At 36.5% G+C, this 26,349-nt stretch overlaps 1 protein-coding gene across 1 annotated transcript in view; it reads left to right on the top strand.

Moving 5' to 3' along the window:
- Positions 1-26,349, top strand: part of FAM149A (family with sequence similarity 149 member A) — a 641,502-nt gene that overhangs the window by 379,324 nt on the left and 235,829 nt on the right. The window contains exon 8 of the mRNA XM_044062512.1: positions 5,289-5,443. Within this exon, the coding sequence (XP_043918447.1) occupies positions 5,289-5,443 (155 nt within the window). The remainder of the gene's footprint in view (positions 1-5,288; positions 5,444-26,349) is intronic.

The following is a 26,349-nucleotide window of genomic DNA, read 5'->3' as shown; positions in this document are numbered from 1 at the left end:
AGAGATAAATATGAAATCGATCTCATTTCAAAGGAATAGCATGTTTAATGTTTTATAAAATAGTCTCTCAAAACTGGGTCATATTTCGAGAATAAATCCACCAACCTCCCAAAAATGTCCTTTGTTTGCTAATGATGTATCATTTGTGTGACCATGGAAAGGAAGGTTGTGTTTGGCCAAAAACATAATTATATGCAAAAGATGATGTAAAATGTCTCTCGTTCCACTCATTATCTATTTCTACCTGATAGACATTATCAATAGATTTTTTTTTTAAGTTTCAGTCACGTTGCCAAGGCCTTCGATTTTTCTAAGCAGGTGTTCAGATTTCTCATGTTTAGAGACTTTAGGATGTATTACCCACCAGGTTTTAAAGCCAGTTATAAAGCAGGATGTATCAGTTTTGTATCTGTGAACAGTATCCAGCAAAAACAAAACATTTTCTTTTGTTTTGAATAAACTATCCGAGTTCTTAACACCTTTTCTCCAGTTGGTAAAAATTTATAAAACCACAAAGTTGTCGAATATTGACTGCCTCCTTTGGTCTTTGGTCTATTCTCATTCTCATTGAACAGCAGAGAAAGATCCATCATTATTCTGAAAAGGTTCACTCCCCTGGTTAACCAGATTAACTCTCAAGTTGTCTGGAACAAGTATTGGCCATGCAGTGATAATCAAAATATTCCTAGTGTTTTCATTAAAGTCTTGGACTGGCTCTTTACTAGAGTGTCTTTCTTCTGTTATTATTTTTACTCTGTTGAGGTTTTCTCTTGCTAACATCTCCTTTCTATTGGTATATATAATGTAATATGCAGGGTGTGTGGAGCTGCAGCCTGCAAAATGTAGATTTTTATTGCTTTGTCTTGTTTGACTTTTGAGAAAGTCAGTCATATGATCTCAACCATATGAAGTTCAACTTTTTGAAACTCCGATCATCTGACATAGATTTGTGTGTGTGTGTGTGTGTGTGTGTGTGTGTGTGTGTGTGTGTGTGTGTGTGTGTGTGTGTATGTGTGTGTGTGTGTGTGTGTGTGTGTGTGTGTGTGTGTGTGTGTGTGTGTGTGTGTGCGTATAGGGATCTCTATCATATGATAGAAACCTCATTTGACTGAGACCATAAGACTGAAATTTCAAAAGACTGAAAAGTCACTTGACTGAAACCCATAAGACTGAAACCCATAATACTGAATTTAAACATAGTAAATTGTAAACTGGACCATATAAAACCAGATCTCCCCAATGTGGGGGGGGGGCTTACTCCCCACCCCCCCTAACTATATATACTAACTCCAGGATTGCACTACAGTGGGGAAAAGGGCATAGTAGTGGCGCATGTAGACTATTGTAAGGTAAGTGAAAGGGCATAGTAGTGGCAGCATGTAGACTATTGTAAGGTAAGTGAAAGGGCATAGTAGTGGCGCATGTAGACTATTGTAAGGTAAGTGAAAGGGCATAGTAGTGGCGCATGTAGACTATTGTAAGGTAAGTGAAAGGGCATAGTAGTGGCGCATGTAGACTATTGTAAGGTAAGTGAAAGGGCATAGTAGTGGCAGCATGTAGACTATTGTAAGGTAAGTGAAAGGGCATAGTAGTGGCGCATGTAGACTATTGTAAGGTAAGTGAAAGGGCATAGTAGTGGCGCATGTAGACTACTGTAAGGTAAGTGAAAGGTATATGCCCTTTTCCCCACTGTAGTACGATCCTGGAGTTAGTATATATAGTTGGGGGTGCAGCCCCCCACATTGTGGGGCATGTGGGGCGTATACCCCTACCTATTCTGGTTTTATATAGTCCAGTTTACAATTTAGTATGTTGAAATTCAGTATTATAGGTTTCAGTCAAGTCACTTTTCAGTCTTTTGAAATTTCAGTCTTATGGTTTCAGTCAAATGTGTTTCAGTCAAATGAGGTTTCTATTATATGATAGGGATCCATATATAGCTATATTTATATATGTGTATGCATGTATATATATATATATATAGAGAGAGAGAGAGAGAGAGAGAAATTCACAAACATAAATAAAAAAGAGAAAATATATCCAGTTCAATCTGTCATGGTATAGCAACCTTGATTTTTAAAATCCAAAACTATCACTACCTGGTTTCCACTTTCCATATGAGGAAAAATTATTCAAACAGGTAACTGCCAAATAGCACAAGCAAACAAGATTGGCTTTACAAAACATAACCTGCCACGATTCAGAAAATTAAAATAATTTTAATGAAGAGGATCATTTTTGCCTGAATGTTGTTCAAACTAATGTTCAAAGTCTATGTGGGACACTACAGAGCAAACTGAGTAAGGACATACCCAGACTACATAACCAGAGTAAAATACAAATATTTACCTTGGAAAGGGTTACGTGAATCTAAAGTCCAGTGTTTCACAAAAATACGCTCTGGCCAGCCCTTAATAACAAGCTTTAAGCTGAGTGAATGAAGAAAAGTTGTCACAGCATAGCTAGCCACTTCCCATCTAAATACATTCAAAACAGTTTATTTCACATTAGTGTACACCAGCCAGCCTTTAAAATAATATGAAACGGGCACCGTTATTGCCACCCTCTCAACAAAGAATACATTTTCAGATTTATTCACACTCACCTACCCCACTCTCACTTCTTCCTTCTTGCCTCCTTTCATCCTCTTTCATCTCTAATTCACCTACCCTCTCCCACTTTCTCCCCTCTAGCCTTCTTTCATTCTTTATCTCTATTGCAACCACCATCTCTGCTGTCACTTTTCTTCTCTGTTTTATATCCCCTGCTATACTCAACCTAATCACCAACTCCCTGCTGTTCCATATATCTATATTCTTTTTATTGAATCTCTAACTCTTTCATGTCTCCCTTCACTGGTTACCTTCATAACCCTTATCTCCATTCCTATTATTTCCTTGCCATTACTACTTATAAGTGTTTATCTCTGTTTTAGATTCAAATAATCTGACCAATTATACTGTCTGTCTTTATTGTTAAAATACTTATCTGTGTAACCCCTTATTATGACAAATATCCTATCTGCCATATTTTGTTTTACTTTCTATGAAAAATGTATTCATATTGCTAATTTGCTTTGTAAAAGTCATTGCATGTTAGTTATGCTTGTTAATTTTCCCATGTTAAATGTATCCATATGTTTTTTTTCTGGGTTTCATCTGTATATTGTCTTTGTTTTCTGTTGTTTATTATGTACATTTTTTTTTCTGTCTTTGTATTGGAGCTTTACTTCCCAGGCCGCTGCTGAAAATTGGTTTCTTACCCACTCAGACTTTCCTAGTAACCAAATGTCAAATAAATAAACACATGAAGAAACAAATGCACACTAGTAAGCCCTTAATGGCAGAATTTAAACTGAGCAAATGAAAAGGACAAATTACTTTAATTTATAGCATAGCTACCCCCCCCCAAAAAAAAAGCATAAATAGTATTCCAATTTATTAATGCAAATGCTTACTAGCCAGCATTAATGGTGGAATTTAAAATGAGCAGGTAAAAGGAAAAGTTACTTTAATCCACAGCCTAGCTTGCTACCCCCACTGTACCAAAACCAAAAAAAAGAGAGAAAAGAGTACAATGAAAAAAAAGGAACATAAATGTCCAATTTCAAAATATTTAAACAAAGGCACATGTACACACACTAGCCATACTTTACAATTTTAAATAATTTCTTCCATAGCATACACCATACAATGCCCTCCGCCCTCCAAAAATAAGAAGGAAAATCTGGTTATCTTCACATTTTAAAATAATTAAAAAAAATGCTTATCTTCACTCCAGTAGCCTACAATGCCCTAGCCGATTTCTGACTTCAACAAAAACTGCAGTTATTAATCTGGTTTGGTTAAACAACAACAACAAAAAAATTTCCATTACAAAATTCACCACCCTATCTACTAACAACCAGTAAGCTGCTGCTGCCTTTAAAAATATGCATGCTTCTCTCCGGTCTCATCTTGCTTCTCTGTATTTCCTTTCCTGAGTTTCTTCCATTCTTATTTTTCGCACATATGCAGATTGGGAAGAAAAAATGCCCTTACATTAGGCTTTTCGTGTTTTGAAGGTGAAAAGCTTTTGCAATTGAAAAATCAGGAGTTTTTAATGATAAGCCAATTAAGCCAATAATAAGACAGCTCACCCTTACTGGACCACACCCTCCACCCTCCCACCCATTAGTAGTCCCTATGTCATACAAACAAGTGCACAGTTTGTAAGATACCATTAGATGGGGTACCCACTGAGTTGTGGCACTGAAACGTTTCAAAACAAAATCAGGCATATTTTAGCCACACATCAGTAAATGCCACACAAAGAGAAAAAGGCATGACTTAAAACTAAGTTGAAATGAATACTGTTTCACTTCCTGATGAAGCAGCTGTATTGCCCAGTTTTTTTCCTCGGCTAACTCCAGACACCCATTCAAGCACTGTCCGCTGTCATTACCACTAAGTGATATATAAGCCTTAGAAGATTGTAGTTATATGGAACTGAAAGGTTTTTATTTCATTATTATTTATTTTTTCTCATTTTCTCATTGTTTTTATTTTAATGCAATAAGTTTATTTACTTATTTATTTAAATTGTTTTTCTGAGAAAGATAACTGATCCAGTCACAAAACATCTGAACATTTGACATGCATAGAAATAATACAATACATACAATGAAGAAAAAAATTATTTTGGCATTTCAACTCTTTATAGATTAAGCAAGCCATATTAAGTGTAAGTAAGACATTTATCGAGAAGTTTCATAAAGCAAAGTTCACAGTTTGTAAAATCACACAACTGAATAATGCATCTTAGTAGTTATGTTTATAGCTTGTAGATGCATTTCTATACCTGTGTAAAGATTTTACATACCTCTCAACTGTCCAGATTTTCACAGAATGTCCAGATTTTTGGCTTATACTTTTTTTTTCTGTTCCCCATAAAATTTGTGTTTTTTTGGCAAATCACTGGGGTGATCTAAGAATTGAAGTAACTAAATAATGACATACATTCTATACACTGAAGTGGTTGAATGCACTGCTGTGGAGATTGATTTGTATTTTTATAGAATTAGCATAGTTTGTTGCATATTAAATGTAGCATGAATAATTTTGTAGCTTTTTAAATATGTAGTATACACTGTGCATTTATCATTCTAAAGCAATAATGTTTGTTAAAATATCCTTTAAAATTGGTAGTTTTGTACAGTGCAATTGAACAGCAATACACTTATTTTTAGAATATTGAAGTGCATATTGCTTTCTGCTACACTTCATTCTGTTTACTTTCTGCTTCTGCAGATGATGACAAACACATGGTTAGCCTGAAGATATTTGATAGCAAGCTGGCGTCTGTGCCAATATCCCGTATTACTGTTGAAACGCTTAGTGTTCCACCATCTAGAGGCTCTGAAGCACGAAGCACCTTATTTGGAACACATTTTATTCAATCTCAGGTATGACTTTGTCATATGTCTTCCTTAACTATAATGAGATATAGAATTTTATAGTATGTTTTCCCATGACTGGATTATTCTTGGGCATTTATGTTTATATAATAGTTTATATCTGGTACCTCATTTTACAGTACATATTAAAGCTGGTATGTGAAGCAGATGTTGTCCACTAAGAGTATATCATCACTATTATTTGTAACAGTTTAATAAATCACAATTAAACTTAACAAATCATTATAAGTAAACACATATGGGCCCTCAGGTTTTACACAAAAAAATGGAATGCTCTGCAAATGGGAAAAAATCCAGGAAGAGATGGCACACTGTAAGTTAACGTATTTTGAACAGCACAAATAGAAAGAAACCTTGAGATATCCCTTTCAGAAAAAATAAAGATGAAACATCACTATGACAAAGAAATAAGAAAAGATGAGAGTATTCAGAAATGTACAAAAAAAGGAGTTACTAGATGAACAAAATAAGTTGTTAGCCCCATTTAATGCTACTTGGCAAAACGCAGTCCCGAATATTCTGTATTACTCTTGAGTCCCCATCGGTGGTGCTGTGGTAGCGTTGTCGCCTCACAGTTAGACGTTGCCCACTCGATTCTCAGTTAGTGTCTTCTGTGTAGCGACATGCATGAATGGGCGTTCCTTCATTGAAGGTTGTGTGTTAGGCCCTGCAAGCCAGTACGTAAAAAATCTACTGCCAATCATTAGCGGACTGGAGTTCCGCTGTGGCGACCCCTAACCGGGAAAAGCCGAAAGACACACACAAACTCTTGAGTCCCCATCTGTGTAAAGATATAATAGTCTGAAGGATGTTCAGAGGAGAACTGCCATAAGATTGGCATCAAAGCCTATGTGAGAGAAAACTAATCGATTGTGCCACATACTCTTCAGGAAATGAGAAAGGATACAGTCTAGAGGCGTTCACATATGATAAATGATTCATTTAAGTCAAGGTGGGTGACATTTGTAGAAAAAAAGAATTGTCTGACAACAAGGTGCACAATTTCAAAACAGAGAGAAGGTGACTAGAGATTTTAAGTTTTTTTTTTTTTTTTTGAGTGCAGGTTTTTCGTTGCATGGAACAGCCTCTCACAAAAGGTGGTTGATGTAAGAATGGTTGAGAATTTCAGTGTAGCTCAAGGAGACGTAAGACTATCTTGATGATGACCGTGAGGAAGACAAGTAAATGTCATATTGCAATGACACATTTAACAGGGGCAAAGTGTAGGTAGAATAGACAGGTAAACATTTTCCTCATCTGCTTTTCATGCAGGTTATAGCATCTGAAGAGCCCCTCTTCCTTTTAGATTTTTATACTATCAATTGTTCATAATAATAATTTTCAGTAGACCTAAAAGGATATAATTGCATTTGTTGCTTACTCTGAAGGATGTTTAACATAGAGGAATGTTCTTTTTATGTGGGGGATGAGAATCAGTTAAATTTGTTTCAGAATTGCCATAGAGAACTGGAGGTTCTGCCCAATTAAATATGACCAGCAAGGTTATTAGACAACTTTGTTGCTTTGCACCCCAACACAGGATCCCTGATAGACTCAGTAATTAAGTGTATGCTGTTCTTAATATCACTTATAGAGCTCTGGATTGCAGTAGGGCACAGGAGTTTCTTCTATATGACTGACTGTTATATTTGGAATGCTTTATTTATCATCACTTGCTCTTTGTGGCATTATTAACTCTGGGATATGTTGAGTCTGAGTAAGTACATCATCAAAATAGGGAAGTCATTATGAACTGAATTTGGTTAAAAGCTACCTTTATTTTAACTGCTTAGGCAAACAACACTTGAAAGAGAATGAGGTCTGTATTGTTATTTTCTTGCATGATGTTGCATTTTATGAATGACAGGACATTTTATTTAAAATGTTAGAACAAAAAGGTGACAGCATTAGGCTCTAGTGAGAGGGGGGTTCCTTGCCTTTTTGCATTATCTCAGATTACAGTGTTACAGGAATATTGAATATAGCCCTGTAAGTCATAGCTGTGCTACCAAAGCATCTGAAGATCATTCAGGAAAGGCCTAAATATAACATGCCCGAATGTGCAGAACATTTACGATAAATTTCCAGACTGTCAGGTCATGTTAGTATCCACCAAATCTCATATACTTGCTGTGACTAAATCATGGCTCATTCTTTTTATGCAAGGTATATGCAGAATGCAGAAAGTATCTAACTGGTCAAAGAGTTAGTGGGGTAGAACTTGTAGTCCAGGACATCTTTAGGTCTGAATTAATGATCATCAAACCCCCAAGCGTACCTGGTAAAGACGTTATTCTTGTATTTGCAAAAATACCTGCAGAAAATATTTTACTTTACAAAAGAAGAGTTACTGAAAATATCCTTGATTGGATTTTATCCAGTAATCATGAAAATGCAATCATCTCTAGTCAGCTAGATAATTATTTACATAACTAGTTACCAACATTTCTAATTCTGGATAATGTCAGTCCCTCAAGGCCAGCCACAATGTGAAGGTTAAAGCCTTTGTCTGTACATAGGACAGGTGTATCACATACTATCTTGGACAGGTTCTGCCCAAACTATCACTGAGATAATCAATACTTCTTTTAATTAATGCACTTAGTTTACTGGACAGATTTTCATCTTCCAGGTAGATTAGACTTAAGAGCAGCAGACATCCTTGAATTACAGATGTGTGGTAGACCACTGCAATGAGATACAGAGCATAGAAACCACATATATGTTTTAAGGACAGTAACACTCCTTAAAATGGAGAGCATTGACATTTGTGCTGTAACAGAGATCTGGTTCATGGCAACAGAAAGCACCACTGCACTATCAGGCTATAACTCATTCCACACCTTTCGACCCCAGAACTTGGACCGAAGCGCCAAAGGTGGTGGTGTTTCCATATTCATAAAGGATGCGCACACCTCCAGACTGGTAGCCCAGCATAATGCATCAGAGATACCTCGGGTGCAGCTAACATTGGGTAAGACAGAGATTCAGGTCGTAGCCTGCTATAAGTCCCCAACCATGTCCCAAGACTGACACTCCATGTACCTAAGCACTCTGGAGAATATTAGGGTCCAACCTAACACTCTCTTATTGGGTGACTTCAACTACCCCTCCATTAACTGGGAAAACTACTCATGTACCAATACACTTGCCCAACATTTCCTGGAGTTCATTAATTCTGATGCCCTGGACCAGCGTGTTCTTACCCCCACTAGAGGTAGCAACATCCTTGACCTGGTCATTACTACCATGGACGACCATTACTCTATACCAATAGTCAACTCCTCCCTGGTTAGATCCGACCACAAACTAATCACCTTGGAAATCCACATACCTCCCACCTCCCCCACCCCCAGCAAAGGTAACCATCATGAGAAACTTCTCCAAAGCTAACTTTGGTCTCCTAAAACAGAGATGGCTGCCTTCACGGTTGCCATGCAATTGGTGAACAGCTGCATGACTGTTGAATCATACACTAATGTCCTGTACGAACACGTACACAAATGCATGGATCAAGCCATACCCGATAGAACCAAGATTATCTCCTCCAAAAAAAGGAAGCCAATCTGGTGGTCCCCTGCCATAAACAAACTCTACAACAGAAGGAGGAAACTGACGTGGAATAAGGTGAAGTCCCAAGACTGGAAAAAGTATCTTATCAGTCCCAACAAAAAGTTGAGATCCCTCATCAAATCCTCTAAAGCTAGCTATGAAAACAGAATTGCAGTAGATAGTAAAGACAACCACAAGGCCTTCTATAGTTATGTAAAGAATCTCCACGGCAATACCCAGATCTGCTCAGAGCTATTGAACAATGGCTCCTCCTATACCAAGCCAACAGATATTGCCAATGTATTGGCAGACAGATTCAGTGCCAACTTTACCCCTCTCTCCCCCACCAAAGGACCAATCACAGTACCAGTAGATTGCCAGGCACCCAGTATTACTGCTGCACAGGTTAAAACAGCATTGTCCAAGCCCAAGAATACAGCTTCTGTGGGACCTAACAATATCCCTGGCTGTGTTCTACATGAACTACAGAGTGAACTGGCACCTCACCTTTGTGCCCTGTTCAATGACAGCCTCACCTCAGGCTTTGTCCTTACCGAATGGCACACTGCTACAGGCAACCCTGTCCACAAAGGAGGAGCAACTACAGACCCTGGAAACTATCGCCCCATTAGCCTGATGAGTCTGATATGCAAAGCTATGGAACGCATCATCATGGACCTAATAAACAAGGCTATAGGGAATCTCCAAATTCTGGATCCCACACAGTTTGGTTTTGTGAAGGGTAGATCATGTCTGCTCAACCTGGTCAACTTCTTTGAGTCAGTCACCAGAGCTGTGGATGAAGGCAAGTGGTTCATACAGCCTACCTTGATCTGGCCAAGGCCTTTGATAGCATTCCCCACTCAGGAACTCACTAAGCTAGGCATCAACCCCTATATCATTAGGTGGGTTGCAAACTGGCTCACAGATAGAACCCACAATTTGAAAGTAGCTGACTCCAAGTCAGACTACCGACCAGTCACGAGTGGAGTCCAACAGGTTTTGGTCCTGGGTCCTCTCCTGTTTGGTATCTACTTCTCTGAAGTCCTGGCCAACATGAAAGGACTCTGGCTGACAAAGTTTGCAGACGATTGCAAGTTGGGAGCCATAATTAACTCCCTAAGTGATGTTGACATCCTACAGAAAGGCCTCACTGAAACCAACAACTGGTGTTAGAACCATGACCTTAAGCTCAATGCCAAAAAATGTGTCATCATCTCCTTTGGGAAAAACCCGGTTCCCATGAATTACCACATCGATGGTAGTCCACTGAACACAGAAGGCATTATAAGAGATCTGGAAACACAGGTTGACAGCAACCTCTCTTTTGGCCAACACATTCCCTGTGATCAGAAAGTCCTTCTATGTGGCACATCTCATTACTAAGGGGTTTTACATCCAAGAAGAAAGAGATCGTCTCCCTCTACTCTTCCCTCATTAGGCCAATCATCGAGTACAATGCCCCATTTGGCATGTACCTCACTAGACACCTGCACCAACTGGAGAGGTTGCAAAAGAACCTCACAAAGAAGATACTAGGCCTTAAACACTTGTCCTATGTGGACAGACTCAAAAAACTCCAACTATTCTCTGTCTAATATCGCCTACTTAGAGGCGATCTCTGCTTGACTTACAAAGCCATGTCTAACCCAGCTCTGTTAGAAATGCTACATCTAAAGAAATTCCAATCCATCCACACTACATGCTCCAGAGACCTCAACCTCATTACCATAATCAACAGAACAAACTGGAGGGACAGGTTCATAACCCAGAGACTGTCCATCCTATGGAATAGACTTCCCATACATACCAAGCAGAGTGCCTCACTGGCTCTCTTCAAGAGAAATCTTGATGAGTGGATGGGAAATAGAAAATTCACCCCGGGGATCACTCCAGTGGCTCTACTCGACAGAGGCACTAGGAACTAAGGTCGGGTAGCATGATGCCAGGATAATCCTATGGGCTAGGCTTGTAAAGGCTTGTAAAGTCTCCAGGGCCATTAGCCTAGTATACATCTATGAACCTATGAATCTATGAACAGCAAAAGCTGATTTCAAGCCCTAGGAAAGATATACCAAAGGGTAACTGTTTCACCCTCCTGAAATACAATTCAGATAAGACGTTTCATCCTTAGAAGGGTAGGCAGAATTTTATGGGAACATCTAATTCAGTTCCAAAGGAAACACTTTGCCTAAATTCACACAGAGCAGTAGTTGAAAATTCCAAAGCATCTATCTCCATCATTACAGACAAGCTGGGAATAAGAACCATATATTGCAAAGAATTGACTTGTGATGTAATAATTGGATATTTTAACCTCATTCTACAGTATTCCAGCATTATGTATGCTCAGAAAAAATTAAAATTCACAGCTCAGTTTCCATACATCAGTCTTTCTGAGACAGGCATTTGACTACATTGTTTTGTGTGTATCAATGCTTATCATCAAAAATATTAAAGAAGGGACTGTACCAAACATGTGGGGGGGAGCAATGATTCAAATGTAGCAATGTACTAAAAAAGGTGAAAAACTCTGTTTATAAACACACTTTAATATGCTAGCAAATGTGCTTGCTTGGCTATGTGGCAGAGAGCAGTAAAACTTCCATTATATCTTGAATTACCCATGTTAAAGTAGATGCATGGAAAGCAGAAAGAGGTGGGTGGCAAAGGTGGGTGATGAATTCTGAGGAAGGGGTGCGGTTCAACCAACTACATTGCTGACCATCACAGGAGTGCAGAGGTCTAGCGTACAGGTTTAAAGACAGTTATGAATATTATGCTTCATAGTTGCTTAAAGGGAGGACTGTATTTGCTTGTGGGATGTTCACATGCTTCACTCCCCAAAAAGCAGCATTTTTGGAATAAAACAAATACTGCAGGCAGGGTTTAGGTTTGGCAGGTTCCATGTGTGAATGACAGGCTAGTCACAGCATATGACTTTCAATTCTTACTCTGATTAGGGAGTGACTGGCCCATAGAACTTTTGCCTTGGTCGAGAAATGAATGATCCTGGTTCTGCTAGGTTTATTGGGTAGTGGTGGCTGGGGAGATCTAAAGCAGTTGTGGGGTTAAAAAAAGGTATGTCTTCAGAGCCAGATAAAGTACACTACCTGTAGTCCTGAATATTGTTACTATATCGATACTACTCTAGACAGAGGTAAAGGTGCATCTATGTTTAGAGTCTTCAAGAGCCTTTGCCCTTGCAGACCATACAGTTATGCTCCGTGATCAAATAGAAGCAAAGTTCCTTCATACAGATGATGATAGTTCATATGTTTATAGTTAATTATTAAGCATGCAGTCCAGGAGACAATTAAGGAGCCCAGTTTAAATTCCCAATTGCCCCAAAGCACTGTCGCATTAAGTGGCTTGCTCAAAGTCTCACAATAGGTAAACAGACATGGAAAGTTTCAAACCCTTTACCCTTGCCACAAGAAGCAGATCATTAACAAGTCAAGAGTTTTAATCCACTGTATTAATGTCCAGATTCACTACTGATGTATTAGGTAGAAAACAAGCAGAGTGGCGAAGTGCTCTTTCATAACATTATATGCCTATAGGAGTTCCACAGGGTTCCATCTTTGGACCACTTTTTTTTTTCATTTTCTAACAATACAAGGAAGAGACATTATTGATATAATACGCTGATGAGTCAACAAACATACCTGCTCCAGATTCCCTAGGAAAACTCTTTTAGAAATTCCAAATAATATTGAATTCACTCACCAATTTTAATTTACAAAGATGTGAACCCTTTGCAAAAAGGTAGCTGGTACATTCAAATAAGTTCAGCAGTGATTAAAACAGGGTTGCCAATTTTGCTAAGAACTATGTATCATCTAAACATCACTGTGCTCTCTTTACTTAACTAAATTTGATAAAATTCAAACATGGAATGTGACGGGTCCCTACTCAAGGCCAGCAATCAAGGAGGGATGGTCACTAAGAGCAAAGATGGAGTCACACAATATTTTCAGATGCAGATCCCTGCACCTAGCACAATTTCCCTTAAGAGCACACATGGAGCATGCTGGGGCAGGACTCACTTTCTCTTTCTCCATGCCCCCCAAAAAATCCACACTGACCACTTTGGAGCTCTGTGTTCCTGTTCCCAGTAGCTGACACACTTGCTAGGATATTTGAGTTTCACATGCATGCATACACACCTGGGAAAAGCAGGCACATATTTAATAGCTGTGCCCCTTTCTGTCCAGACTCTGAGTTAATCACAATGATACCAGTCAGCTACCCTAAGGCTCTTATAAAGGGTACCCAATTATACTGTGTAAAATTAATACTAATATAAATGGTAGGTTGGGACCCGAGCAGCAAGGCTTTTAGGAGAGGCCACAGTGTCACTAAAACAAGCATAAGTACTCTCAAGATGTTAAAAGTATTCTCTAAAGGAACAGCCACAATGAAAGGTATTAAAATATTGAATGATAAATTATAAAACAGAAAACAGGAGAATACTAAAAACAATAAAACAGAGTTTCAACACCAGAGATATAAAAATAATACAGCTGGATAGTTTCTCACAGATGCAGAAAACAATATTAAACTATTCTCATTAAATGTCTCTGAATAACTAATGAATTACTGTTTCCTGACTACTTACTAAAGCAAGGCAAGCTGATGTGTGTCTTACCACAGCAAAAGCCAAATGATGTCTCTCTCTGTCTGTGTGGATGTGTGAGATATATATCCTGTCAAAAATCTTTCCTGTCCAGTTCCAAAGTGCTGCTGCTGCAAGAGTTCCAAAGAAATTAGATGCTGATTAGAGGATGACATCACCTCTGATCACCTCACTCTGGTACAATACACATACAGAGCTTTGCTAAGATCTGTGCAGTGTCTGAAAACTATAACACAATTTCAGACTTTCTATTCTTCCAGGGTTTTCTGATAAATGTACACATTTAATTAGTTACAACAATGCAACCTAATATACATGCATACATTCTTTCTGTCTAGAAGGACCTACTGTTGATGCATTTTTAACACAAGTAACATTACACATATATGTTTAACTCATACATCTGTACAAATCAGTGCCATAATCAAATAACATAAAATTCTTTACAAAACTCCAGCTAGCTATGCTGGCATATCTACACATGTACTTCCATACTCTCACTGGCACAGATGGCACTACCTCATAACATCAGATGGGATACTGAGAAAATCTGATAATGCTTGATGAAGCCATCTGCCTCTTTGTAGCATTCCATAAGTTAAAAACTAAAAATCACAAATTTTTATGTAAAAGTAGTTTATATGACCTGTCTTTTGGTGTACTGAAGTGCAAATGTGTTTTATGGCTTTGTGATGGACAACATAAACTGTGTAGCTGAACGTTAACATTTTGCTGATGAGGAGCTTCAAGAATGGAACAGGGCAATTAATAGAATATTTATTTCCACACAGATAATGAATAACCTGACCAATAGCAAAATTATATCCTGCAAAATCTCGGACCATAATACTATCATATTTGAACTTAATATTATAATACCCATAGTGTCCAAATTAAAAGGATTCCAGCATATCTCACACAACTTAAGGATTTTCAGTTATTCATAACAGAAGAGACACAAAACTTCATTAATATAAACTCAGCTCAGACAAGCATGATATATTTATTTGGGATACCCTAAAAGCATATTTATATGAGCAAATAAACAAATGGTTTCATAATAAGATGAAAATATGGGATAAAGATATAAGAATAATACAGGATAAACTGGACTCACTATACACAAATAATAAAGACAACTTGCCTTCAAAGAATATAAGGGATGAAATATATAAACTAAATGAGGAATATAGATCTATCCTACATCATAAAACAAAGATAACACTTGAAAAATATAGGTTTCTTGCTTATTCTGTAAATACAAAACATCTATCAAACCTTAAGATTAAGACCAAAAGATTAAATAAATATAATTATATTAAAGAAATACATTCTGCAAAAAAGAAAAGAGAAGTACATAGTATGCAAGATATATTAGAAGAGTTTAGATGTAACTTTGATGAAATGAATCAATCCACACAACAAATTCAAACACAAGATGACATAAGAGATTATATTAACAAGAATATATATAATAAACTAAACAAACAACAAATCGAAGTTATTGATAAACAAATTACGTTTGTCAGATATACAAAGTCAAGTAAGCAAGCTTAAACTAAACAAAGTTCCAGTTAACGATGGAATTATTCCTGAAATATATAAGATAATGCCCAAAATGGCTATTTCCTTAGTATACAAAGTATATAATTTGGCTCAAAATGATAATATTACACCCCCATCCTGGAATATACATTTATATCCCCTATTTTAAAATCAAGTAAAGACCCAAAATTTTGTTCCTCATACAGACCAATATCTTTACTGAATATCAATTATAAGATGTTTATGAATATATTCTCAGAAAGATTGAAGAAATTCTTACCCCACTTAACAGACGAAGACCAGACAGAAGTACTTTTGATAATATAAAATGAACCCTAGCTATTATAGACTTCTCACAAAGGAAGAAAAAGAAGTTATCAAGAACTTATCATTAATTAGTTTTGATATTAATGTGGCCTTTGATTCTATTAACTGGATCTATCTATTTACTCTTTTGGAATGCTTAAATTTTTCACATAATTTTATTAAACTTCTAAAATATTTATATGAAGAAACCTATGCATATATCAAAATAGGGCCATATATTTCCAATAAAAGATCTACTACAAAAGGCACGAAACAAGGATGTCCTCTCTCTCCTCTACTATTTACTTTGATCATGGTACTTTGGGCAAATGAAATAAGAAACAATAAAGAAATAGAGGGTTTGGAAATGAATAAAGACAATATAGCCAAAATCCAGCTGTTTGCGGATGATGTTCTTACCACCACAAAGGGAAATGACTCCTCATTCATGACATTATATGAATCAATTAAAATGTTTCAGATGATGTCCGGTCTATCATTCAGTGACAATAAATCAAAAATTCTACCCATATATCCTAATAATAAAAAAATAAAAAAAAGGGATGATAGGAAATAATGCATATCACATTGCTAGCTCAGATCAAATCACATATCTTGGAATCATTCTTGCCAAAGACATTAAATCAATAATTCAATTAAACTATAACAAATGTTTACAAAATATCCAAGAATTATTTTCAAAAAGGAATACAATAATATTTACTACTGAAGAAAGACTAACCATTATAAAAAATGATCATTCTACCTAAAATCTTATACATAATACAATCCATTCAAATTCTTCCCTCATAAATGTTTATAAATATACTAAACACTTTAATACTAAGATTCTTTTGGTCACAAAAAAACTAGAATTACTATTAATCAACATACTAACAGCTGGAAGAATGCTGGAATAGCTTTCCCAGATCTAAATCTCTATTCAATTTCCGCTATAATTAGATCAATTTCTCAGCTCTTAGATATAACCTGTTTAGCTAAATGGAAATCTTTATGGGAAGTATCAGCCATGGAACTTATAATGAGACCAACAGCATATCAACTAGAATTCATAAACGCACCTTTTATATGGATCTTAAAAGAATATTTTATCACACATACTAATCCTAATCATACTGCCAGTTACATACATAATATTATAATTAACTTTACATACTTTATATATAAACATGTTAAATATAAAGACTACTTTTTTATTTCCTATAGCATATACACAAGAGACTTTTGTTACCTGTGATATTAACAAAATTTCTCAACTGAAAAACAATGAACTCAAATACTGGTTCCAGCCAACTTATGAATATAAGACTAGTTCAATGGATCATATTATACAGGAATATAAATGTAATAATTCCTCATGGTTAGATATACAAACACATACTATATCTTGATAATAAGCTGAAACTAGCTTCACCAACTAGCAAACATGACACCAAGATATTATTACAATTTCTTCAATCAACATTATTACACCAGCATAAATATTCTCTCTCCTTTATTTATAGACTTTTAAGAGAAGAAACATTTTCTTGCACACATAACTACTGGTTTTATTGTAGTTTAATTACTCATATTTCCCTAAGTGAGCAAGATAAGGTTAATATGCTACAATCAGCTGGGAAAACATAATTTTCTCTGAAATGGAAGATTTACACATGGAGATTCATGAATAGATCCTTTGATACACCGCAAATAATGGACAAAATTAATAAAAAACAGAACATCTGTAATGGATGCAACTCTAATGCAGATATTAACCGGGTACATATGTTTTTTGACTTTCCAACCTTAAATATCTTTTGGAATAAAGTAAATGACTTTTTACAAGCACTTTTTTCAGACAACTTCATATTGAATAAATCATTAATCATATTTAATACACCTGTTCCACAATGTGTTAGGAAAACCGAATACTCATTATTATGGACTATATTGGCAGTGGCTAGAAAGATCATAACAAAAAATTGGATTTCAAAACATCCTCCTACATTCTCTGAGTTTACTAATTTATTAAAAGAAGTTAGTCATTTACAAATAAGAACCATAACCTCTAGAACATCTAGAAAGACATATGAATATCATTTATGAGTTAACTTACAAAATATGTTGGAAAAAAATGATCATTTTGCATAAAGGTAATTGACTTTCCTTGTCATTCATGCAGTGGTGGCTGGTGACTTCAAATCAAAGGGGGGCTGCAAGAGACAACTGAATGGGTGGGGTCAATGGGAAGGGGTGCGACCAACTAGAAAGGGGAGGAGCTATGCTCAAAACCACAAAAACTAACTGTAATTAAATATGCTGCCCTGGGTGCCAAACCATCATTATGAGAGTCCAATCAAGACAAAAATAAGTGTAGAAGAATAAAAATATTTCAATGATTGGCTGCATGACAGCTTACTTAATATCTAGTTGGAAACAAAAGCTTGTGAGGCATGAAAAAATAAATTACTTTTTAAATACATTACTGGAATGCCAGTCAAAATCAAGTATAAGAAAAACAAGCAGCACTCAACTCAAACCACTTCTCCTTGCACTGCAGTTCTAATTATAAATTATATTCAGCTTTATTAAAGTACCAAGTAACATGCTGAAAGTAGAAATCTCTGTGATGCCCCCACTTGTAAAAATGTTTCTAATCCAAAAAAGACCTGCTGCCTGACAACTATCTACTTGTTTCATGGGGAAAACATGATCAAAGTAAAAAATGAAAAGCAAACAGAAAACAAGCTCAAGATACATTGCTTAAAGGATTACTGTACAGGTTATGGACCACACATGATTGGCATTCTGTTTAGTTTACGAGTAAAGCCTGTAGAGATGACTGGAAGTCTCCAACAAGTGTAATGAGCTTTTTAAAATAATGTAATCCTGTCCTTCAATACCCAAGGCTTATACATTATCTAGTTAAGTATTCTCTGCATGACAACAACAGAAAGGCTTTCAATGTTGGCAATTCTTTAACAGTATGCTTATTAAAGCTTACTTGCATCTTACAATCTCAAACAAGCTTATTTTATGGTCATTAAAGCATTGCTACATAAACACAGAGCAACAGGCACTTTGAGTAATAAGCATAAATCAACAGTACAAAAATATGACATAAACCAGACCATTCTGCAAAATCAAGGACAGATGAAAAGCCACTGTAGTACTTGTGTCTACCCTGGACAAGGGGACACTCTGCACATGTTACACTGCATAACTACTCCTTGCCTTGCTTGGACACATCCAGAGTCACTACATGGGGGAGTGGGATGCAACAAGTATGTCACAATTTGAAATGCCTCTGGCTGACTGTGATTGCCCTGACACATTTGTCCTACCTCTCAACCTCAGAGCAAGAAATCTGGACAAAGCCATACATAGAAACTGGGACAAAGGCCCAAAAATAAGGACAATTTTTAAATATTGCTCTTATAAACTTAGAAAGATAATAGAATAGGTCTTGCATTAGTATGAATTTTCTGAAGGGTATGAAATCTGAAACTCAAAATGTCTGCCATTATTTTCTAACTTCAGTCTTTAATGATTTGTCACTAATTTGCCAAAAAATAAACACAATTTTATGAAAAATGGACCAGAAATGTGATGTAAAAATATAAAATAGCCACACAATACAGCTGGGAACCTGTCAAAGAAGGGACACTTTAATATTAGTACTGCTAACTTGAGCAGCTGACAAAATAAAAGAATCTACATGCATTTCAAGTAATCTATAACTGATTATTACAGTTATTTCTTAATTGTAAACCCTCCATGTTTTCTTCCAACATTGCTATTTTGTGGAGGGATTATCAGGGGGAAGAGCAACATTTTGTGCCAAAATCAGGGACAATTGAGAGGCTGGCTATGCCTAATTCTATAATGCAATTTATTTGCATGTACCTCTCAAACTGTTAATGCAATAAATCTGGACAAAGCCAAATATATTTGGGGAACATATAAACAGTACTAAAATTACTCTTGTATAAACTTGAGACAGTTGATAGAATAACAGGTCTTTCTTTAGCATGCATTTTTCTGGAGGTTATGAAGTCTGAAACTCAGTGTATCATTATTTAGTGACTTATTTCCTAAATGATTTGCCAGAAAACTACAAATTTTATGAGGAGCAAACCAAAAATAAGAAGCAAAAATGTATTCATTCTTTGAAAATCTGGACAGTTGGGAGGTATAGTTCAGTTGAGCCTCTGAGTTTGCCTCTGTGTTTGCCGCCCTTCCCCCATACAAAATCATCATCGAATGGAGCCTCTGCAGCCATTCCAATGATCCATTACTTGGCTACTTCACTCCATTTACCATAAACACTAATGTGCATACTGCTTTACCTCTATGATGATTTGGACTTCATGTCAAAGTTTTATTTTGCATTTTACAGCACAAACACTAAGACATCTGCTAAACAAAGCAATGCAGTCTCACAATGAAAACAGACTTAACATTAAAACTTATCTGCCCTTGAAACTCACATTCATTGAAAGAGCATTGAAACCCACATTCAAAGAAAATACATTTTTCCAGTGGCAGATAAAGATTCATTTTGGGCTGTTTTCAAATCATAGGCCCCTTGCATATGAAATGTACATGTGCTCTTTGATACACCTTCCTGATTGTACTAAATTATATTCCTTGTACAATACAGTACAGTTGTTAGAGGGCATTTTAAATTTGTTTTGAACATTTTTCCAGTAAGCAATGAAACAAAATGCATGCACCCATAATGACAAAACTGCCCAGTTCAGAACATTTCCATCATAAAAGTCTACTCAGACTTCTACAGTCCACCATTATCAGTAAATATGCACAATTCTACAGTCCATTATCAGTGAATATGCATAATCTCTGAAGTAAAAGTCATCTAAATAATTCCACATTAAAGAAATTTGTAACTAATGAAGAGGTTGCTATTAGCAAACACCTTTATATTTCATGGTTTTATCGAAAAATAGTGTATGTTGCCCCTGAGGAATAAATTGCATATATTACATTTAAAAAATGATAAGCTAGTAATATTGCAAGAGGAAATGGATGACAAACTGATAACAGGCTCATAGTATCTTCACCAAGGAGGACATTCTCAGTGTGGCAGCATCCACCCCTTGTGGGAGTAGAACCCACAGCCTTTTGCATCAACAGCAAGTACACAACCTGTTGTGCCATTAACAATGTAAGCTAGCTCAGCATAAGCAGCACTAAACTTCTCTTCCCCTGCAGCTCTCAGCTCCTTGTAAAATTTACTCAATACTCAACTGCATCTCAGCACAAGAAATCTGGAAAAAGCCAACATTTACTGGGGGGGGGGGGTCAAAATCCCAAAAACCAGGGACACATTAAACATTGCTTGCATAATCTTGGAAAGTTGCTACAATAAAATGCTGTGTTACCACCATACATTTTACTGCCAAGGTCCCTGTGCAAAACAGTCAGGGCAACATACCACTATGCCAAATCAGCTGCTATGTCAAAGAGAAATGCTGTGTTACCGCCATAGATTTTACTGACAAGGTCCCTGTGCAAAACAGTCAGAGGAACATACAACTACGCCAAATCAGCTGCTTTGTGAAACAGAGGAAAACTGAAACTTAAATGGCTATCATTTAGTGAATTCACTTCTCACCATAGCTGTCAACCTCTTAGTACAAAACACCTGGACAAAGCCAGTAATGAGGGAATACAGTCCTCAAACATATTCAGTGAATTCAGTTCTTGCCATAGCTGTCAACCTTAGCACAAAAAACCTGGACAAAGCCAATAATGGGGGAATACAGTCCCAAAAATAGGGACAAATTTCAAATATTCATCTTATGAACTTAGAAAATTGCTAGAATAAAAGGTTGGGTTACTATGTATTTTCTGAAGAATATGAAGTCTGAAATTCAAATGCTTGTCAATTTTGCTTCTGATGGAACAAAAACAATTTTCAGCAGAGTCCCATGGAGAAATACTGCAGACACATGTCTTTGTAAAATGGCAGGACACCAGAGCAAATCCACACAAATGCAGGGGGGAGATGCAGACTCCACACAGAAGGCAGCCCAGCCAAGAATCAAACCAGAAAACCTATAGCTGTGAGGCAACAATGCCACCACTGCACCATCAAATATGTAAGGAATTAAACATTCAGAAACATGAAGTCTGAAATTCAAATGCCTGTCACTTTTATTTAACATTTGTTAACCAGGACAGTCTGACTTGGAACAAAAAAACAATTTTCAGCAGAGGCCCAGGAATAAATAATGCAGACATGTCTTTGTAACATGGGAGGACACAAAAGCAAACCCACGGAAAAGATACAGACCCCACACAGAAGGCACCCCAGCCAAGAATCAAACCTGAGAACCTACAGCTATGAGGCAACAATGCTACCACTGCACCATTAAACATCAAGTGTTTAAATATTTAGAAACCACAGATATTATGTGGAACAGAACAGATGAAATATGAGGCAAAAATCTGCAGATTTTTTTTTTACAAATGGTGGGGGGTAGGGAATTCAGGCCCTTAACACCTGCATACAAGGTACAGGGTTCAAGGCTGAGGAATTCCCTACCACACCACCATGAGTCTACTCTAACCACCAGTATATAGTAACTGGGGCATTACACACACACACACACACACACACACGTACACATCCTTCTAATGCAGCTTTCTAAACAACATGTATAGCAGATGGAGGAATTAAAATGACAGTTCAAAGTAACTGGTTATTTGCCACCAGTATATAGTAACTGGGACATTACACACACACACATACACACACACACACATATACACATCCTTCTAATGCAGCTTTCTAAACAACATGTATAGCAGATGGAGGAATTAAAATGTCAGTTCAAAGTAACTGGTTATTTTTTTCAACTTATTTTTTTTTAATGATGCTCACTAAACAAACTGGAAAAATACTTGATGGCTGTTTGTTGTTGGGCAGTGCTTCAGTATGCCTTACTATGCTGTGAAGCCACTGACTTGACTATTCTAGTAAATTAATACTCTGTTGGAGAATGTGTGTTCTCTAATGGGATATTTCAGTTGTAATCCTCACATTTTCTAAAATATCTTTAATGCATGCTCTAGAAAAAGTAATCTGACACTGACAAGTTCTTGTTTCCTTTGCTTTTGACTTATTCAGCTTACAGAGCTTCCTGTTTTGTCTCAAGGCTCAGAGTGGCATACGTGTTGTGTTATGCAATGCTTTTTGAGAACTACATGGGTTATTATTATTTTCGTTTGTTTGTTCATTTATTTATTTATTGTTTTGTTTCCTGATGAGAATATAACTTGTTTCTTTTAAACTAAATATATCCTTCTTATTATTTTCTAGGAAGATGTTCCTTTTGTGCTTCATACATAGATGCAGGTCCTTCATATCCTCAAACTCGTATTCTTCACTTCATCAACCTAGTTTGTCTATAGCACAAAGACAAGTTCTGTTATGATCTTATGCTGCACAAAAGAAATTAATTTGTGTACCTCCAACAAGATCTCTTATATCCCAGAACTTGTAAGTTTAATCAAATAGAACATTCTAATAAACTTTATCCTCTCATATTATATTATCTCTGATTCACACTTAACATTCCATGTGACATGTCCTGTTCATATTATTTGACTTCTGGTACTTTTGTTTTCCCTAAATTAAACTTCTAAAGAGCCTCTGTATTAAATACTTTGTTATTCACCACATCCATTAATCTTCCACAAAAATGCCCTTCAAGTCATTAAAGCTTATTTTTTAGATTTCCTGTAGTTTATTGCTTACATTTCTTTTAAATCTCTAAGCTGGTTATTATGATTTGATTAGAAATTTACTCCTCTTATAGGTTTCATATTGTTTAATATTTCCCTAATCCTTCAGTACATTATACTTCTGGTGAGCCACAATGCAGTTATTTAAAAGACAGATGTTGCATCCATTTTAGAGTTTCACTACCAAATCCCATGAAATGTAAAATTAGCAAATAATTGATCTACATTATCTATGAACTTCTTTTTGTATTATAATCTTTATCATTTTCTTATTTCTTCTCCTGTAACCTTACCATCTCTCATACTCCCTGTTTTCTGAATGTCACAGCTGTTGTCCCATCCTTTAGGTATGACTCATTCTGTATTGTGTATTCCTTTTAACCAAAGAAACATGTGCAACAGTTTTGTACCTTCCATTTCCCTAATACCTGTTTGGAGTGTACAGAAATATTTCAGTCTTCTCACCCATTTCATGCAGCTCTTACTCTGTTTTTCACAAAACACTGTACTCTCTTCCTCCATTATTTGAAGACTTCAATTCTTAAAGTATCCTACTTTACTGATCTTAGTCAAGTTCTTTAAAGCATTGGCATTTGACTGTGTTTAATTCCTGTCATTTGAATAAAAAAATACTTATCTCACTGTTACTTCTTTTTTTTTTGTATTTTTTGGTCTTACACCCCTCCAAACCTTAACTACACTTTTGTGCAATGAAACCATTCATTTCCACCACTATGGTAGTGAGATTTTTTTGTGAAAAGGCTGTCACCCATCCTTCGATCATGATGTTTTCGAATCATGTTTTGACCCTTAGGCTTGACATGCATGCACGCCAAAGCAAAGGTGTGCAATGCCATCTGAAAAGTATTTGCTGTTGCAGTTGTGTGTATTAACATATGCAGTACATGTGAGTGGTTTGGCTATATCTCACTTACACACATACACACACACACACACACACACACACACACACACACACACACACACGCACACACACACCTTACCTTGTCGCTGAATAGCCCCAGCCCACCAACAAGCTAAATAACTGCTTTGGTTGCTGCCGACGAGCTAAATAAATGCTTCCTGCTTCCATTACTGCTTGGTTGCTGCCGTCAATATCCGAACAGCCCCTTACCTGTATTCCTTGCATGATTGGTCCATCCCAATCAATTCCCTGCAGTCCAAATCCACGATTGGTCCTGCCTGCGACTGCTGCAGTCCGGAGTGCCTCCATGTCGTGATGTCATCGCCGCATAGACTTCTAGGCATCTTGCCTTTCCCCTTATCTAGACTGCTAAGAAAGCAGTCTGAGAGCGTGTGCGCATGCGTACATGTCCAGGAATTAATTTTGTGTTTCTCTGTTTGTTTTATTTTGTTTTGTAGGTGGGAGGGCTGCAGTACGGCAGTCCTATGGCACGAGCTGTCCCTGCATTCATGAGAACAAGTTACAAAAGGAAGGTTATAGTGTATGTTAATGTATAAATACTGGATGTCTATGTACATACTTTGTTTGCTTTGTTATTCGTATATTCATATTTAAATGGTTTAAATATATGTTATCAATTTGTAAATCTATAATGTAAATTGTCTTATATATGTCTATGTGATTGTTTTCATTATAATCAAAGTCAATAAAACTGTTTAAAAAAAAAAATAAAGAATGGAACAGGGCAGAGACCCAAGAAAATGAAAGGAGTTAAATATTGCCTTGGTACAGGGTATTTTGAAAGCAATATAGATTGAACTATGATGCCAACATACTTAAAACAGTTGGAAGGGGCTGGAGGGGAGGATGCAGAATTAATCCATGATTAACATGTAGTCATGGGTCCTGATTTGGGAGAAGACAGATGAGATGATAAAACAAGTTAGCCAGAGGAAACACATTTGATTAGACTGGAGACAAAAGGCATGAAATAAAATTTGAGCTTTACTGAGTTTTTGTAAAGGTGAAGAAGGGACAGATTTAATGGACTATGTGAAAATAAAGATGGCAGGATGTGTTTGTTTATGAAAGGTATGCTGGGGATTGCAATGGAGAAACATCTTCTCATTGCCAAAGTTAAATGTGGGAAGCCTATAATGTTTGTGCTTCTAAATTAAGAAAATGTGAAAGTAGTTTTCAAAGTTGCAAAGATCTGAGGGAAGATTATCAGAGGCTAAGCAACTTTTACATGTTGAGTATATATATTCTGTGGTGGCTTTGAACCATCATTTGTAGTTTGGGGACGCAACGACAATATGACATTTCCAGGTACTCCATAAAAATATTTTGAACTGGTGGCCTGTTGATTTATGAAAATCTTGATGAACAGATTGGAATGGTAAAATAACTTCCACTGAGATTAGCATAAATGCAGGCTGAACAAATGGAAGATAAGGAATGAGAGATTGCGAGATGTTGATTCAGCTAATCATATAGAAGGTGCATGAGAAGGAATGTGGATTCAGTGGATAAAAGGTAAATGTGCAATCATTAAAACTAGACAGCTTGAGACACATAGCAGTTCTACTTGAATTGTGTGGACTATATAATAGCAGTTGTAACAGGAATACAAACATGTAGCAAGGAGATTTTACAGTGATATTTGACAGCTTAAATGAATTTAGCAAAGTTTTAACTAGATGACATCCATGGGTTGAAATGAACTTTGGTAACTTATTAATAACATACTAGGAAAAGTTTTTGGACTGAGCAAAATATTATTTTCATGTGTCTATATCATTTAATTGAAATACATATTCATCTGATACGTATTCATTGTGCACTAATCCGCGAAATTCATTTCAGCAAACCCCAGAGTTTTTCCCAAGGTTAGGAAGCACTTGGCCATCACCAAAACTTCTCCCTATTCCCCACTGTAGTGTGATCTCAGAGTTTGTATATATAGTTAGAGGGGTGTGGGGGTGAAGCCCCCCACTTGGGTGGGTTTAATTTAGTGTGATGTCTGTTCCGGAGTGCTGATGGGCGAGTGGTTCCTAACCTTGGTCAAAACTCCGGGGTTCTCTGAAATGAGTTTCACGTATTAGTGTTTAATGAATACAGATTCAATGAATACTTATTACGATTAAGAGA

Source organism: Protopterus annectens, chromosome 2.part1 (assembly GCF_019279795.1).
Source record: "Protopterus annectens isolate FY-2018-M chromosome 2.part1, PAN1.0, whole genome shotgun sequence".
In the NCBI taxonomy this organism is placed as follows: Eukaryota; Metazoa; Chordata; order Ceratodontiformes; family Protopteridae; genus Protopterus; species Protopterus annectens.
Note: the sequence above shows the minus strand (reverse complement) of the source record. Positions and strands in the feature narration are given on the sequence as shown.